We start from the raw sequence: 16596 nt of genomic DNA on the forward strand, positions 1-16596 counted from the left end.
TGTTTGGTTTTGTTTCGAGTACGTCCTTTTGGTCGAGATTAAGTTAAACAATTGAAACCTTCGAAGCGTTTAATTATGGAAAGCACTGCTCCTGTCAGTGCCACCCTGAAATGTTTCGGATAGGGCCGGGAATCATTGGCCGAGTACAATAATTTTTATTATCATGCAAAAAAATCGAACTGAACAGTAAACAAATTTACCATGCATTAATAAAAAAAACTGGATTCATAATCGTGCAAAACCATGACATCTCAAACGAACAACCATAAAAACATACGTTCTAAATACGAAATTTCATATAAATATATATTTGAAACGGTTTTTCATGTTTACTGTGTGATATCAATATTATTAAACTAGCCCCTTATTATGTTCTTATGATGATTCCTATTGAGTTTTCGAAGTGTTGGACCCCATAATTTCGAACCAAGGAAGTGAATCTCAACAGTCTCAGCTATTATAGGCTTTAAAGAATCTCAAACAGTGCTGTACTACCAAAAATATGTCACTTCCGACAATGCTTATCGAAACTATCCGGGAAAAAGTGTTCAATTTGACCTAAATCGGGCCCGGATTCAGTGCTGAAAGCATTTTTACTAAACGTAAAAACAAGACAGACGGACAACTAATCTGCTAACAGTATAATACCCGCTTCTCTTCTATCAATCGAGTAAAACATTTTCCGCTTCCATCACCATAAGACTGTTGGATTACCCCTTGATTGCGGCAAATGTTTGCACATATGTAAGAGTGTCTTCGCTTACACGTTCTGCTTGTGTGGTTTGGGTGACAGATAGCTGTGTCGCGCTTGGGTTTACTCGTGTTAAACTGGATGTACCTAAAAATGATAACATGTCTTTTGTATCCTGAAATGATCACTCTTGAAAACCAATGAAAACGAGCTTTTTTCAAAGGTTAGAATAAATCAAAAACTACCTCAATAAGTAACTTAAACACTGAGTTTTAGACTGAGGTCTTTTTACGCGGGGGATACGTACCGCGTAAAAAAAACCGCGCAAAAAAAACACGCAACTTCGGAAATCCGCGTAACTTCGCAAATCCGCGTAAAAAAACCTCCAAATTAAAGAAAAAAAACTTTGTTAATGCCAAATATCTTAGAAATGCATGAAACGTCCAGATCTGGTGTAATCTAAAAAAAATTATTTTGAAAATCGATTTTGGAACATAGAAAAATTTTAAGACAACCAAAACCGAACATATTTTTTGATGCCGAAAAAAACCGCGTAAAAAACCGCGTTACTTCGGAAATCCGCGTAACTTCGGAAATCCGCGTAAAAAAAAACCGCGTAACTTCGAAAATCCGTGTAAAAAAAATCGCGTAACTTCGGAAATCCGCGTAAAAAAAGACGCGTAAAAAGAAACCGCATTAACACTGTTTTTGACAGATCACACGCGCACGCCTAAAAATAGTTACTAAAAAATGAGTAAGATCCCACTCATCCACAGAAAAAGTGGAACAACTCTAATTTAGAGTAACTCCGTAGATACTCAAATTTGAGTTCTTCTACTGGAAACGATGTTTGGGTAAAATCTACTTATTTACTGAGTAATACTTTATTCGTACATGTGCTAAATATTTGAGTAACTAGCACTCAAATTTAGAGTGAAATTTTGTTTCACATATACCAAATACTTTATTCGTACATGTGCTAAAATTTTGAGTAACTAGCACTCAAATTTTTAGTGAAATTTTGTTTCACATATACCAAATTTGCATAAAAATTGTTCCTTTTCTGAGTGTATTGTATTAAAATATTAAGTAATTGACAATCAATACTTAAAATAACGCTACTGTGTTTATTTATTATTTCGTTTACGATTGATTTCTAACTTCGAGTGGCGGTCGCTTGGAGTAGTGTGTCAATCGCACCTTAACATACATGTTAGTAATGCTCAGGGATCAATCAGAGACTTGTTCCTCATAAATGACATTTGGGCATATTCGTTTCCATTTTGAAGCACATTACGGAGCACTACTGGACACAATGTTTGCGTCGATTGCACAACCAAGAGCACAGTTTATCATTCCGGCTTTTGCAGACACAGTTTTGTGTTAAGCGACTCACCCTTGAAATACGTGATCTCGCTAACAAAAAAATAGAACCTGTTGCTACAAATGATTATTACAAAAATTTAAACTGATCTTGCGAATAGTAACATAAAAACGAGTTCTTTCGTTAAACTCAAATTTAGAGTAAGAGTTACTCATTATCATTGATGGTAACTACTCAATTTTTGACGATTCCATGTATCATTCGAAAATGAGTAACTAGTACTCAAACTCTGAGTAACTTTTTCTAAGCGTGTGAATCGTGTCTTGTGCCATTGTCAGACTTGTTTAGTTTGGTCTATAATTTAATCATAAATCATCGTTTGGCTTATAATTTAATCATGAATGGACGCTGGCAAAGTTGGAGAAAGATCCACTTTTTTTTATCGAAAAATTGTGTTCAGCGACGAAGCTCAACCGGAGAACAAAATGTGTCAGGTTCTTTTGCGCAACCCTGTGCTCTCTTACGAGATATTAAACGTGACTATCCTGCTGTCCTAAAAACCAGCAGCAGGTAAAAATATGTTTTCAACATGTGAGTTAATCGCCGCATGTTTCTTACCCGAACGCGTGGGATTTTTTACAAGAACGGATCGAACTCGTTCAACATTTTCTGCACAGAAAAAAATCATGAATTTTACTGGCGACAGAATGCTACAAACAATACAATTCATAACTACTTAATTTTTCAAATGACGCAACATTCCACTCGCACAAAATTTTACAAGATCCAAATGTAAATTGCACTCGGCTACCAAGTGCCATTGTTTGGATTTATATGTATCAATTATTCAACGAACAAATATGAGCTCCGTGGTTCAGTCGAGTAACCGATGAGCTTGTGATCTAATGTTTCTCGGTTCAAGTCGCGGTGCTGCTAACGAACTTTTGTTTTTTATTTCGTTCGAATTCAAGCCATGTAATTTTCAAATCACATAATTTTACATGTTCTTGAATAAAAATTTGTGTGAAATATGACGCTCCGATTATGTGCATCTTATAAGATGTAAAATAACAAGATTTTTTCGAACTGTGTGGTGTCCGGACAGTCCGGACGTGGCCCGGAGGTTTTATTTTGGTCAAAGAATCAATTTTCACGATATTTTTCGCCTTCCGGCTTCACAGCATCATGCGAAGGCACCGGCATTTACGGCTTTAATTTAAGATGTTTCTCAAACTCACGAATAGTTGTAAGGTACGACTGATTCTTCGAAAATGAGTTATAAAAAAAACTCTGTGAGCGACACTCATTGATGGAAAACTACTAGACAAAAACAAACCTTCATTCTTCTATTTTCTTATGCGATGTGTTCGGTTTCTCCCTCTCTTGCTTGATGCTAGTGTAACCGAAGAACAAAATGTGTCAGATTTCTTTCCGCAACCCTGTACTTGAATCGATACATAGAAATTAAGGGTGATTTTTTTAGAGGTATAGGAATTGATTTAAAAAAAAAAACAAAAATTTAAGAAAATTGACGAAATCTTTACTGGAATCGATAAAACGATCAATATAATTGAATTTCAGAAGATGATTTCATGCAAATGTTGGCCACGGCTACATAATCTGCACCAAACAGAGACTACAATAAAGTTGTAGGAAATTTTATTGCGGGCAACTTTTCTGAAGAAAGCACCTCTCTAGCTCTTCATTTGATCGAGTTACATCAATTTTCCCGAGTAAAAGTAGGGTGGCTCCTGAAAAATCACTCTTTTGTTCTAACTTTTTTTGTGAAACGTTCCACCGAAAAGTTGTCTTTAGAAAAGTTGTTGATCTAATCATTGCGCAAAATTTTGCTCAACCAAGCTTTTTCATATGAGCTACCAGTAAAAAGTTATGATTGTTTTTTCATCAATAACTAGTCAAGCTTCAAATATCAATATTCATTAGATGCCAGATTGATAGAAATGTATCCTATTCGGTTTCTGAAAGGTCATAATGTAAGTAAAAAGTTAAGAGAAAATTCTAGATTATGGAAGGATGCAATTATTCGTGAAATACCGGCCGATATGTTGAAGTGTGTCAAAACTAGACCTTGTGCATGGGCCATCTAAAGCGTAGCCGTGGCCAACATTTGCATGAAATCATCTTCTGAAATTCAATTATATTGATCGTTTTATCGATTCCAGTAAAGATTTCGTCAATTTTCTTAAATTTTTGTTTTTTTTTTAAATCAATTCCTATACCTCTAAAAAAATCACCCTTAATTTCTATGTATCGATTCAAGTACAGGGTTGCGGAAAGGAATCTGACACATTTTGTTCTTCGGTTACACTAGCATCAAGCAAGAGAGGGAGAAACCGAACACATCGCATAAGAAAATAGAAGAATGAAGGTTTGTTTTTGTCTAGTAGTTTTCCATCAATGAGTGTCGCTCACAGAGTTTTTTTTATAACTCATTTTCGAAGAATCAGTCGTACCTTACAACTATTCGTGAGTTTGAGAAACATCTTAAATTAAAGCCGTAAATGCCGGTGCCTTCGCATGATGCTGTGAAGCCGGAAGGCGAAAAATATCGTGAAAATTGATTCTTTGACCAAAATAAAACCTCCGGGCCACGTCCGGACTGTCCGGACACCAGAAAATGTTGAACGAGTTCGATCCGTTCTTGTAAAAAATCCCACGCGTTCGGGTAAGAAACATGCGGCGATTAACTCACATGTTGAAAACATATTTTTACCTGCTGCTGGTTTTTAGGACAGCAGGATAGTCACGTTTAATATCTCGTAAGAGAGCACAGGGTTGCGCAAAAGAACCTGACACATTTTGTTCTCCGGTTACACTGCAACCAAACAAAGAAGAAAGAAACCGAACACGGCATCGGAAAACAGAAGAATGAAGGTTTATTTTCGTATAGTAGTTTTCCATCATGAAGCACTGTAGTATCGCTAATCGCGTTTTAACGTTTAACTCGTTTTTGAAGGATCAGTCGTACCTTACAACTATTCGTGAGTTTGACAAGCATCTTAAATTACAGCCGAAAATGCCGGTGCCTTCACATAATGCTGTGAAGCTGGGGGAGAAAAATATCGTAAAAATTTATTCTGTAACCAAAATAAAACCTCCGGGTCACGTCCGGACGGTCCGGACACCGGATAATGTTGAACGAGTGCGATTCGCTCTTGTGAGGAGGTCCGCACGTTCGGGTAGGAAACATGCGGCGCTATACACACATGTTGAAAATATTTTTTTACCCTAATTGAAACGGAAAATTCGTTTCAGTCGCGATAAAGTGGTTTCAGCAGGATGGAGCCACGTGCCATACCTCACAAGAAACGTTTTCAGTGTTGAAAAAAAAACTTCCAGAAGCACTGATGTGCCTAGGCCGCTGCGATCGCTTGACTTCTATTTACGGGGCTATTTAAAAAGAAAAGTTTACTTTAATATACCGAACGATCAACCTTGAACGATCTGCGCGACAATATTCGCCATGAAATTGCCCAAATTAATACCGATGCGTTGAAAAAATTGGCCAATAGTTTCTTAAAACGGCTCGAAAAATGCTTTTCAAGTGATGAATCATTTGTCAAATATTGTTTTTAAAAAATAACCAGTTGTTAACCTTCATTTTTCTACTTTTTATTGCTGGTTAGTTGTTCGTTTACCACTTCGGGGCTTTTGTCAATTTTCATAATAAATGTGTCAGGTTTCTTCGCGCAACCCTGTAATAGTAATTTTCACAGAATCAGTCAAATTTTCGAGTAAGAATGCTGAAAAAAAATTATATCGAGTCTTATACATAAAAAAATTTACTTTAAAAATTTAAAATCGATTTACATTAAAAAAAAAGGTGTCTTTTTAACGAAAACTAAACTAAACTGCATGTCAATTTGTGAGAAAATTACACCAAATACCGTGTTACTAGTTGCCCGGTATTAGCGAAAAGTGTCGGCGCTGGATAGGAAAAAACTTTTGCGAAAAAAAATTTCCCTTAAAAATCTTCATCTTGCCATGGAAGTTGCCAGAGAACATAATTATCTATGTTAGGACAAAATTTCCTTTCAGTTTTTTGTAATTAAACTTCAAAATTTTAAGATCTATTTTTCCAGTGTAGGGTGCGATAAGTAATTTTTTCAGTATTTTTACTCGAAAATTAGACTAATTTTGTGAACATCACTAGAACCAAATTTCTTCGTAGGACTTGTCATTTTTCGACTACATTTGTCGGGAAAAATTAGCCAATAAATTCCCGCCCTTTTTAAAAGACAGTCTAGATTAATTTTGGAAAAACCAAACGAGCAAAGTGACTTTTTGTGATAAAATTTATGTGTCGAGAAAGTTTCATTCAAATCTAAGAGGGTGCTGCCAAATCCAAATGCGGTTTGGCGCGAAATTCTTCTATTCGAATCCACTGCAAAAAAAAAAAACAATTTTCAAAATTGGAAATCGATTAAGAGGGTGATTTATTAAGAAGTAAAGAATTTGATTTTCGAAAAAAACCAGAATACATTGCCCAAAACGTGAGATAAACTGTTCACCGAAGTAGGATCTCAATGTGGTCATTGACATGTCAGGTATGTTCAATTCATCACACGGTAGCGCTCGCCAATTCACAGTAACGTTCCGTCGCGTTTGAAGAAGTACGGCCCGATGATTCCACCGGCCCATAATCCACACCAAACAGTTACTTTTTGGGTTGCATAAGTAGCTTTTGTAATGCTTCTGGCTGGTCTTCACTCCAGATGCGGCAATTTTGCTTGTTGATGTATCCAACCATGCTCCCTCAGTATGCCGACCAAACTGTCCAGAAATTTGAAGAAATTACGCGATGCATTCTGTGAATTTTACTATCAAAATTCAATAATTTGCAAGCGTTGTTTGTTCGTAAATCGATTCATGATCAAATTATAGACCAAACTGACAACGAATAATTTAGTTCACTATGGAACGCCAAGACACGATTCACGCGTGATCTGTCGAAAACAGTGTTGCCAAAAATATACCAACAAAAACATCACCCTTTACAAAAACTACAAGGATCAGCCCCATGGGGTTGTTCGAGCCGTTGAACAACCAAAAGGCAACCAAAATTTCTAATGATCTACAATCAAATAGTTCAATCAATCGTCACACTTGAATTCGCAAATGCACGAGAGGCTGCTTAGATTGATCTTTATGAGGAACCAAAACCGAACACGCGAACCCAGAATATAGACTCTATTTGTCATGATTCGTATTTGTTTTGTAGCTGACGAAATTACATCAATAGCCCAACTGTATGCAATTATATGTTTGTACACTCTAGCGATACGGATATTTAAGCTTCTTTTCGCCAAGTTTGTGTTCAAGTTTTGTATGCAAGCAGTTATTTTTATAGTGTTTCTCTACCATTACTACCATTCTGCGATTTCGGTTGAAGCGATAAACTTTTTCTCATTATCAATCGAGTTCATCTTATATAAATTGTAAGTTAATCTTATGCACTCCAAATTTACCCTGCGGTAGTTGTCAATTTCTCAGGCGAAACGGCATAACATGGAATTTCATCCGAACTTGCATGACACAAGATCAGAGCATACCAATTAAAGCTTCAAATTGTTTTATGGCACTTTTTGTCTTGCTGTCTAGCAACAACCTACCTCTAACAAGCTACGCGTAGCACTGAAACGTTAGCTATAACTTCGCTTCTATCTATAGATTCGCTTGCTTCCAACAGCTTCGCTTTTGCATCGATTGACCAATCAGAGCGATGCTTTCCCTTTGATATATCGCTCAGTCCTTCAAAAGCGTCGTCTATGGCAGGGAAATCCGGTATGCCGGAGAATTTTTGCAGTCAAAATAGGACACTGCTAGCTATTATTCAACACTTCAATGATATACAATTAAAAATACATGGGAATGAACATTCAAATCAATACGTAGAAATATTTCCAATCAAATTTTGACATAATATTAATAATTGATACAAAATTGACTGAGCTGTAATTGTTCAAAACCTGACCACATTTCTACGTGTGTTTTTCTTGAGTTTCTAATTTGCACCACTATATAGAAAATAAAAATGTGCTCCACATTAAAAATAACCCCATTTTCAAATTCGGCAGACTGTAGTTTCTTTTGATTTTGCACGAAAATAAAGACGCTATACTTTATCGATGCACTACTCTGGAGAACTAATCATTGTTTAGGTACATTCAGCTTACACGGGAACATTCAAACACATTATTATTAGGCTTGAATGTTTCAGACAATAAAAAACAACTCAGCAGAATTATCAAAAATCGAACCTAGCGTTGTAGAGTTCCTCGCGCAGTTCTGTGCGATAAATGTATCAGTATGACTATCACAAACAAAAGCGAGGTGGTGTTTACTATTTACAACGTGTGTTTGTGTATGGAGCAATGTGCAAATTCTCGTCGTTTTGATCTACGATGCAAGAGAGAACATGTCCACGCGGGTCATATTGGAGACGAAGAAAAAAGTCGGAACAGTCGGAATGTGCGAGTTGTAAGTTAAATTAAATTTTAGAAAATTTGAGTCATTTAATATCTGGACGCAAATATTACTGATTTATTTTGGAGACATTCTAATGAAATAGCAATGCAATGACTGGTTAAAATTAGGCAAATTTATTGAACTACAAATCAAAATGAGCACAAAAGTCATTTCGTTTTGGTTTTGATGAATTCTCCAACTCGTTTGGGTAAGGAAATCTTAGCGCCGTTACAATCTCTCCGTCTGTGTCGCATCCCAAGTTGAGAATCGTCCATCATTTCTTAATTGGACGGAATTAGGTCAGTTGGATGGCTTGATGTCCTTTTTGAAGGAATCCAGACCGCTGTCTCAATACCACTGTAGTACTTCTTCACTGTAGTGGCAGCTGGCCAAATCAAGCCAATACTTTATAGATCCATTGGGAGCTTCAATGTACGGAGAACTAGGCTTTTTGATAGCCTTGTTTGTCACAAAAACCTAAGTTTTTTGTCCACAGTTGCAAATTCCTCGCCTGATCATAAGTTTTTATTGCGAATTTACCGGTAAAAACGATTTTATACCTGCCAGAGACATCACCACGACCAATGCACAGTGGCTCGTGTGGTTCCACAATTTACGGGTGCAAAACTATTTGTGGTCTTATTGTGATACAGACGGTATTAGGGTGAACCGAACATTATTTTCAGGACATGATGAGATAGAGATTCGCTTTCTTCGGCCAAATTGAAGAGCAACAGCTTTGCTGAGGACGCCATTGTGGTATCTCTAGCGGTTTTAGTAGTACAGCTATTTTAATCAAAAGAAGATCAGTCTTTTTGCTCTAACATTGTTATTTTTTTCTACTCGCGTTTGGTGTCTTTGAACACTTTTTTAGAGCTAATCAAAACATTTTTTTCGTGACGGATGCATTCAGATAGTGCGTTTTAGAGCTGAAGTTGTTGGCAAAACTAATTTAAAATTGATCGTTTTGAGTCTGTTTTTTTTAAGTTGAAGCAAATGTAAATCTTGCATTTGTTAGAAAATGCATTCAAAAATAAGTACTTAAAATGGCGATGGAGAAGATTATTTTCAGTGCAGGAACCCATTAGGATTTTTTTCAATACTTTTATTCTAAAATTTGATAACCTTTGTGAAAACTACTCATACAACACTTACTTGTCACATTTTCGATAACTGCCTATTGACAAAAATTGATTGCTTCTTCCAATGGAAGAAACACAATGTTTGAACACAATTTAAAAATCTTTTAAAAATATCGCCATCGGCATTTTTTGTCGTAAATAAATTAGTTCACTATGAAACGCCTTTTAAAAATTTAACCTGAGCAAGAATAAGCATATCTTATTTGCGAACATTACCTCAATCACTGTTTCAATACTTTTGATTTCCATCTATTACGTAATGTTATCAAGAAACTGTTCCTCAGATTGTAGTTTGATCTGACAAAAAGTGCTATCAGAATGCATCTGTCACGATGAAATTGTTTAAATTAATTCTACAAAAATGTTCAGACATCGAATACGAAAAATGAAAATCAAAAAAATAAAATCTAGAGCAAAATTCTGATGACAATCTGATTTTTGTAGGAAAATAGCTGTACTTCTGAAACCGCTAGAGAGATGCCAAAATGGCGTCTGCAGCAAAGCCGTGTTTGGTATAAGTTGTTCTTCAATTTTGCTGAAGAACCTTTCTTATCTCAACACTTTCGGAAAATAATTTTCGGATCATCCTAATGATAAAAGTCACCCTAATACCGTCTATATCCAAAGAAGACTCCTTCGTAACTGATCATCTGTCCTGAAGATATCGCAGCTGTGAAGTATAAGACTAGACCACAAATATTTTTGTCCCCCTTTATTATGGATTCGGACCACTGTGTACTGTAGTACTTCTCCACTGTAGTGTAGTGTAGTGGCAACTTGCCAAATCAGGCCAATAATTTAATAGGCCCATTAGAAGCTTTAATGTATGGAAGCCAATGCTTTTTCAGACACTTCTACTAGTACATTTGGGAGCCTTGTGTTCTCCCAAAAACCTTAGTTTGTTTTATCTTCAGTTACAAGCACCTTGCCTGATAAATAGTTATTTTTATGGCGAATTTACCGGCATAAACGAATTTGAACTTGCCAGTGACATCACGACCAAGGGCTTTAAAGAATTTTTGGCTGTTCATAAGGCACCTTCGCATAAAATTTCGTCGTCCATAAGGTCGGATCCGTCGTATTTCGTAAGAACCTCTTTATACAACTTCCAGGAACGCTTCTCGTCTGCTTATTTCTGTTTCAGTGTCCTTTCCTTCTCACAGATGGTTCCTTCTGAGGGTGCTTTTGCTGGCATTATATTTTCCTGGTGAGATCATATTCCAACAACCCTGGGGTTTTTTGGGTTTCTTGGGTAGCTTCAATTGCGGCTCCCGTTTCTTAGTTTCATTACGATGCTTGCTGTGATCCTACCGATGGAATTTCAGGAACTTTGCGGTTTTTTAACCAGACCACGAGGGATTTTCGAGGTGAATATATTTGAATTAATGTTCGGTTCGCTGCTTTCCCCAAGCGTGACTTTTCAAAATCGTGACTGAATTTTGAGAACTAAAAAAAGGAAACGTTTCAAAACAAAGTAGAAGCACTACAGTAAACCGTGTGTCCAGATATTAAATGAGCAGTTCAGGTTTAGTCGACTGTTTTTACTCCGAAAAAAGATCACCGTTGCAATTTCATGGTTTTTGTAGTTCTATGAGTTATGTGATTGTAAGTTTTCCCAAAGAAGTTGGATCGAAAACCGAGATTCTAAGACAGACATTGAACGGCTGTCCAGAACCATCGGAACAACGTTGTAATATCTCTGTGACGCAAATGTCGTCCCCTGATGATGTTTGTTTGTACTGGGTCAGGGTCTGTTAGTGTATTGCATCGCTCTCTCTAAATCGCACACTACGCGGTGTCTAGGGTGCCTCATCTAGCGCTAGCTGAACCGTGAAAACCGTGAGCCTGGATAGTGTGGGGAGGGGTCAACCGTTTCGCTACTGACTTCCGAAAGTGTGACTCTCGACTATGTTGATCTTTCGTGAAAGCTAAGTTAAAGTTGGCAGAACTGGGCCATAGGCGACACGTACCTGTTTCAGCAGTAGATCCGAGTTGGCCGAAAGGCAGGTGACCAAGTATTTGGTGAGGCTCAGGAAGGATCCCAGCACCTCCGACGTTAGATGATCCCGGGAGGAACGTTGCAACATGAACGAAATTACCAGGAAACCACGGTTCTGGATGGAAGAATTGTTCGAAAAAGTTGAAGATTGATTAGTGAGTTGATCACTAATGACTAGACAAACCTGAATCATGTGTTGTTGAACGGTTTGCGAGCTCTCCACGAGTTCACAGATGAATCCGAGTAGCTTAGCACTGAAATCGGGAAGGTTTTTACTGTGATCAAATCTCGATAGCTTACGGCGACAACGGCTCACTTACCACAAGGTGGGATCCTTTTTGACGTCGGTTCCCTCGTACGGCATATCCAGCTGAGAGAACAGCGGGAACAGTACCTGAATTCCACCGATCGAGTTGAGCGTGCAGTGGATGGAATGTGTGACAACCGCTTTGACATCCTGGAACGGAGGAAAGGAACGGTTCAGGGATTCAAAGATTCTCGGACCAGAAAAAAAATCCAGAACTCACCTGCAGCATCAACGAATGTGGCGTATGGACAAAGTAGGAAAGGTTTCCCTTGGGGGCCGATTGTAGACACAGTTGACCATCGGTTGCGACCGGGTTGTACATGAATACGATCGCACTGGACAGTTTGCCGTCGTACAGAACCTGGTGCGAACGGGGGGAGATCATTATTAGGAAGGTTACAAATGGAATCGTTTTCGACGCTTTTCAACAGGCCAATTCATTAGCTAAACTACCGAATTTACTAACAGTTAAAACTTTTTTCGTAAACAAACAGAACAAAATCATAATATTGTACAAGAACCAGAATCCATGCAATGTAGCAAGTAAATTCCAACAGTCGGAATGCCAACCCCTTCCAGGCCGTAACACAAGCCTTTCCAACACCACCACCACGGTTTTTCGACGCCTTGCGACGTGAGGAAGAACCGAACGAACCACAACTTAAAAGCTACCGTATAATAAACCCATAGAACCTAGACAGAAGTAAAAAATAAAATAAACATAAAAAGCATGCTTACAGATGCAAAATCAAACAGTTCACCGGCCGCATCGAGCGCTGTGCCGTCGCTGCCGGTGCCACCGGAAGTGGCACCGGTTGCGACGACGGCAGCACCGCTGACGCTCGGCACCAGCGAAGCTGAATTAGCGGAACTAGAACTAGCGTTGGCGGAGGAGGAAGTGCCGGCGGCAGCAGCAGCAGCGGTAGCAGCGGCAACATTGGCGGCCAGATTCCGATGGATGTTGGATTCGATCGGAGCGGGTGGCGTTGGCGACAGGGAGGACGCCGCGGCGGCGTTCACCGACGAGGACATCAACGGGAAGGACTCGTGACTCACCCGCTTGTGGTTGTCCGGTAGGTTCAGGTAGCACTCGTTGTCGAACCGGAATTGGGACTATTTGTTTTTGTATTTTGTGTTTGGTATTTGGTTTGCACGGAAATATTGATTCAGTTAGCAAAGTTCTCAAAACAGCAATACGATCCGAACATTTCTTACCTTATAGCCGGGTCCCAATCGATGCATGGCGCAAATCTGCTGCGTCGTCAATGCTTCACTGAACAGGTAGATGGCGGCCATCTGACCGCAGAATACCCTTTCTTCGTCCAGTTCCGGGGTAGCACCGATGTAACATTTGTCGAATGGCTGCGGGTCGAGAGAGAAATTGGGTGTATCAAAACTTAGATTGTTAACCTTGAAGCTCGAAAAAAATACTTACATCGTTGGTCGAAACGAACCAGGCCATTTCGGTGCTGGAGGCGAGCTGACCGTTGACCAGGCACTTGATCTCACTTTTCGTCCACCGGTTGTAGATGTACACGATCGCGATCATGTACCATTTGCGCGGCTGGAACTCATACTTGACGCAGTGCTGGAATCCCTTGCCCTTGACCTTCATCGAAGTTAGCACCAAACAGTTACCGACGAAGTGTGCCGTATAGCCGACGCCTTTGGACGTTTTGAAGCTGCAATTGGATGAGAACCGGGGAACATCAGTAAGGTTATGCGAGTCATACACCCCTTAGCTTGAAATTAGTATGTTTGGAAGCTTGAAAATCTTTCGACAGGTCATTGATGTAGAATAAAAATATAGAAGATGCTAGTTGACAGCCTTGGGATAACACAAGGCTGTAGTTAATAAGGTTAGTTCGCGGTAGCTTGGAGGTAGAATATGTCTCCGCCTGTCATAAGGTATTCAATGGCTATTCATCTCTAAGGGTCCTCCTCTAGAGCGAACCACCTTGGATCACTCTTCTTCTGGTGTCACAAAGAAACAGAACGTGTGCAGCGACACACCTTTCATACACCGCAGGGGTTTTATGGTTCTGAAACACCTGTATATCCTTCTTAAATACACTTTAATTCTCATTAACAGTTTTCCGGACAAACTAACACGTTTGATGAAAGCGACGATGAAACGGATGATGTGCGAGGTTGAAATATTGGGAACACTCTCGAGCTCTTTTGCATCCCGAAGAGGGTTACGGCAAGAGGTGATGGTCTATCGTGCCTGCTGTTCAACGTTGCGTTAGAAAATGCGATAAGGAGAGCTGGGATAGACACGAGGGGTACGAACTTCGGGAAGTGCTGCCAGCTTCATGGCTCTTCAGAGAAGGTTGATATTGTGACAAGTAACTTTGAGGAGATGATGGAAACTCCGATGTAACTGAAAGCCGGAGCTAGACGTATCGGACCGGCTATAAATGCATCGAAAACAAAATATATTAAAGGAGAGGAGGCTCTAGAGAAGGAACACTACGCTCTTCACCACGAATATTGATAGTTATTTGGGTTATTTGGGCTCACTGGGGACCGCCGATAATGATACCAGCAAAAAAAATTCAGAGGCATATTTTAACAGGACATACTTTGGACTCTGACAAATCCTTCGATCGTGTAAAGTTCATCACCGCAAGAAATTGACCATCTACAAAACGTTCATTAGACCGGTTGTTATCTATGGCCACGAGACCTGGACTATGTTGGCAGAGGATTAATGTTTCCGTATGAAATGTGCAGCGGATCATCTATGGCGGAGTGCGGATGAAAGACGGAACGATGAGGAAGCGTGTGAACCACGAATTGCAACAATTTCTAGGAAAATCACCTATCGAACGGACAGCTTAAGTTGGACGGTAACGATGGGCTGGGCATGTCTTGGGATGCCGGACGACAGTCCTGTAAAAATTGTTCTTGAATCTGATCCGACTTAAATAAGGCAAAGAGGAGTGGATCGATTAAGTGGAGGGAGATTTACGAAGTATCCAGACCTTGACGAAGAGCGGCCATGGATCAAGCTACATGGAGATGTTTGCTAGATACAGCAAAGAACACCACCTTCGTGAATATCTCTTTTTTTTACAAGTTGAAATGCATTTACGCACGGAGTATGGGACTCTCCACAGGACTACCCAACTGTTGATTGGAACTACCCACTAAAACACCTTGGATCTCCAACCCTACCTCCCCGGCACCACAGCTAGGTATTACTTCGGGGTGGAAGGCTATTGGTGCTCACAGCACCCTCCCCAGATTTATGCAGAATGGGGATCAGCATCCTGCTCTCGAGGGATCGACCAGTTGGATGATGAGGTCGGTCCAGTGATGCCGGCTGGAGGGTAACTTCCGGTTGACTGGCGCCTCGACGACCCAAAACTGATGCTACGTCGCGGAACTACTTGACTAGTCTCCGCCAAAAGATCTAGTCTACACCGACGGAGGGTTCCCCGACGAGGGAAGTCCTCCCGAGCCGACGCTTACGGTACGCGTCTACGACCCGACCGAAAGGATGCCTAAGTCGATCCAATGATTCCGGTTGGAGCGTGGCTTCCGGTTCACTGGCGCTCAGACGATCCTAGCGGTACCACGCGACGATGTACTCATCTAGTCCCCGACAAAGGATCTAGACTATTCCGACGGAGAGTTCCCCGGCGAAGGAGAATCTCCCGACACCGAGTCTCTTACACCACACGGGACACCCGATGGAGTGCCGAGGTCGGTCCCGCGATTCCGGTTGGAGCATGGCTTCCGGTTCGCTGGTGCCTCGACGACTCGAATCGGTGTTGTGGTGACTGCTCGACTAGCCCCCGCCGAAGGATCTAGCCTACACCGACGGAGAGTTCCCCGACGAAGGAGGCTCTCCCGAAACCGACGCTTTCGATGCCCGTCAACGCCCGACCGAGAGGATGCCTGGGTCGATCCAGTGGTTCCGGTTGGAGGATAGCTTCCAGTTCACTGGCGCCCCGACGATCCTAACAGTTTTACATGTCTAGTCCCCGACGATGGATCTAGACTACTCTGACGAAGAGCTCCCCGGCGAAGGATGTTCTCCCAGACCGACGTTTATTCGCTGATCCCTCTTGAGACTACTACGGTTGCACGCGACTAGCGGTCGCGGCTGCCTGTTGTTGTTCCGCACTCCATTTCCGCTGCAATATGCCCGCAATTTGGGATGCCTCGATCGACACTGCGTTCCAGTTCTCTACGCAGTGGCACATTCTCTGGATCAGGTTCTCCAGTGTGGTGTCAATGCCGCATGCCTCCAGTAGCTCACTTCTTTGAGCCGCGAAACGGGAACATGCGAACAAGACGTGTTCAGCCGTCTCGATCTCGTCTGAGCAGCCAGGACATACAGGGGATGTCGCGTGGCCGAACCCGTGGAGGTACCATCTGAAGCACCCGTGGCCTGTGAGGAATTGCGTCAGGCCGAAGTTCACTTCTCCGTGAGGTCTATCTAACCAACTCGAGCCCCTAGGTATGAGCCGATGTGTCCACCTACCCTTGGTTGAGCTGTCCCACTCTTACTGCCATCTGCGTAGAGAAGCGTAGTCATCATACTTGTGGCCGCATCCCTCGATACAGTGCGGTATGCACTGATCACGCGAATACCTCTAAAATGGGACGTTTACAGTGGGCAGGAAACGTGTC

General features: G+C 40.8%; 1 protein-coding gene across 18 annotated transcripts in view; it reads right to left on the reverse strand.

Annotated features, from left to right (window-relative positions):
* The window catches only part of LOC131425894 (neurobeachin), a 241630-nt gene that overhangs the window by 75218 nt on the left and 149816 nt on the right, over nucleotides 1–16596 (reverse strand). For 13 of the 18 annotated variants that reach the window (XM_058588152.1, XM_058588154.1, XM_058588150.1 and 10 more), the window contains exons 5-11: nucleotides 13388–13634; nucleotides 13168–13314; nucleotides 12691–13065; nucleotides 12173–12313; nucleotides 11966–12102; nucleotides 11830–11899; nucleotides 11617–11760 (exon numbers count right to left, since the gene is read on the reverse strand). In XM_058588152.1, the coding sequence (XP_058444135.1) occupies nucleotides 11617–11760; nucleotides 11830–11899; nucleotides 11966–12102; nucleotides 12173–12313; nucleotides 12691–13065; nucleotides 13168–13314; nucleotides 13388–13634 (1261 nt within the window). The remainder of the gene's footprint in view (nucleotides 1–11616; nucleotides 11761–11829; nucleotides 11900–11965; nucleotides 12103–12172; nucleotides 12314–12690; nucleotides 13066–13167; nucleotides 13315–13387; nucleotides 13635–16596) is intronic. The other 5 variants (XM_058588159.1, XM_058588158.1, XM_058588168.1 and 2 more) reach the window with 1 other exon arrangement.

This window comes from Malaya genurostris, chromosome 1 (genome assembly GCF_030247185.1).
Source record: "Malaya genurostris strain Urasoe2022 chromosome 1, Malgen_1.1, whole genome shotgun sequence".
Lineage (NCBI taxonomy): Eukaryota > Metazoa > Arthropoda > Insecta > Diptera > Culicidae > Malaya > Malaya genurostris.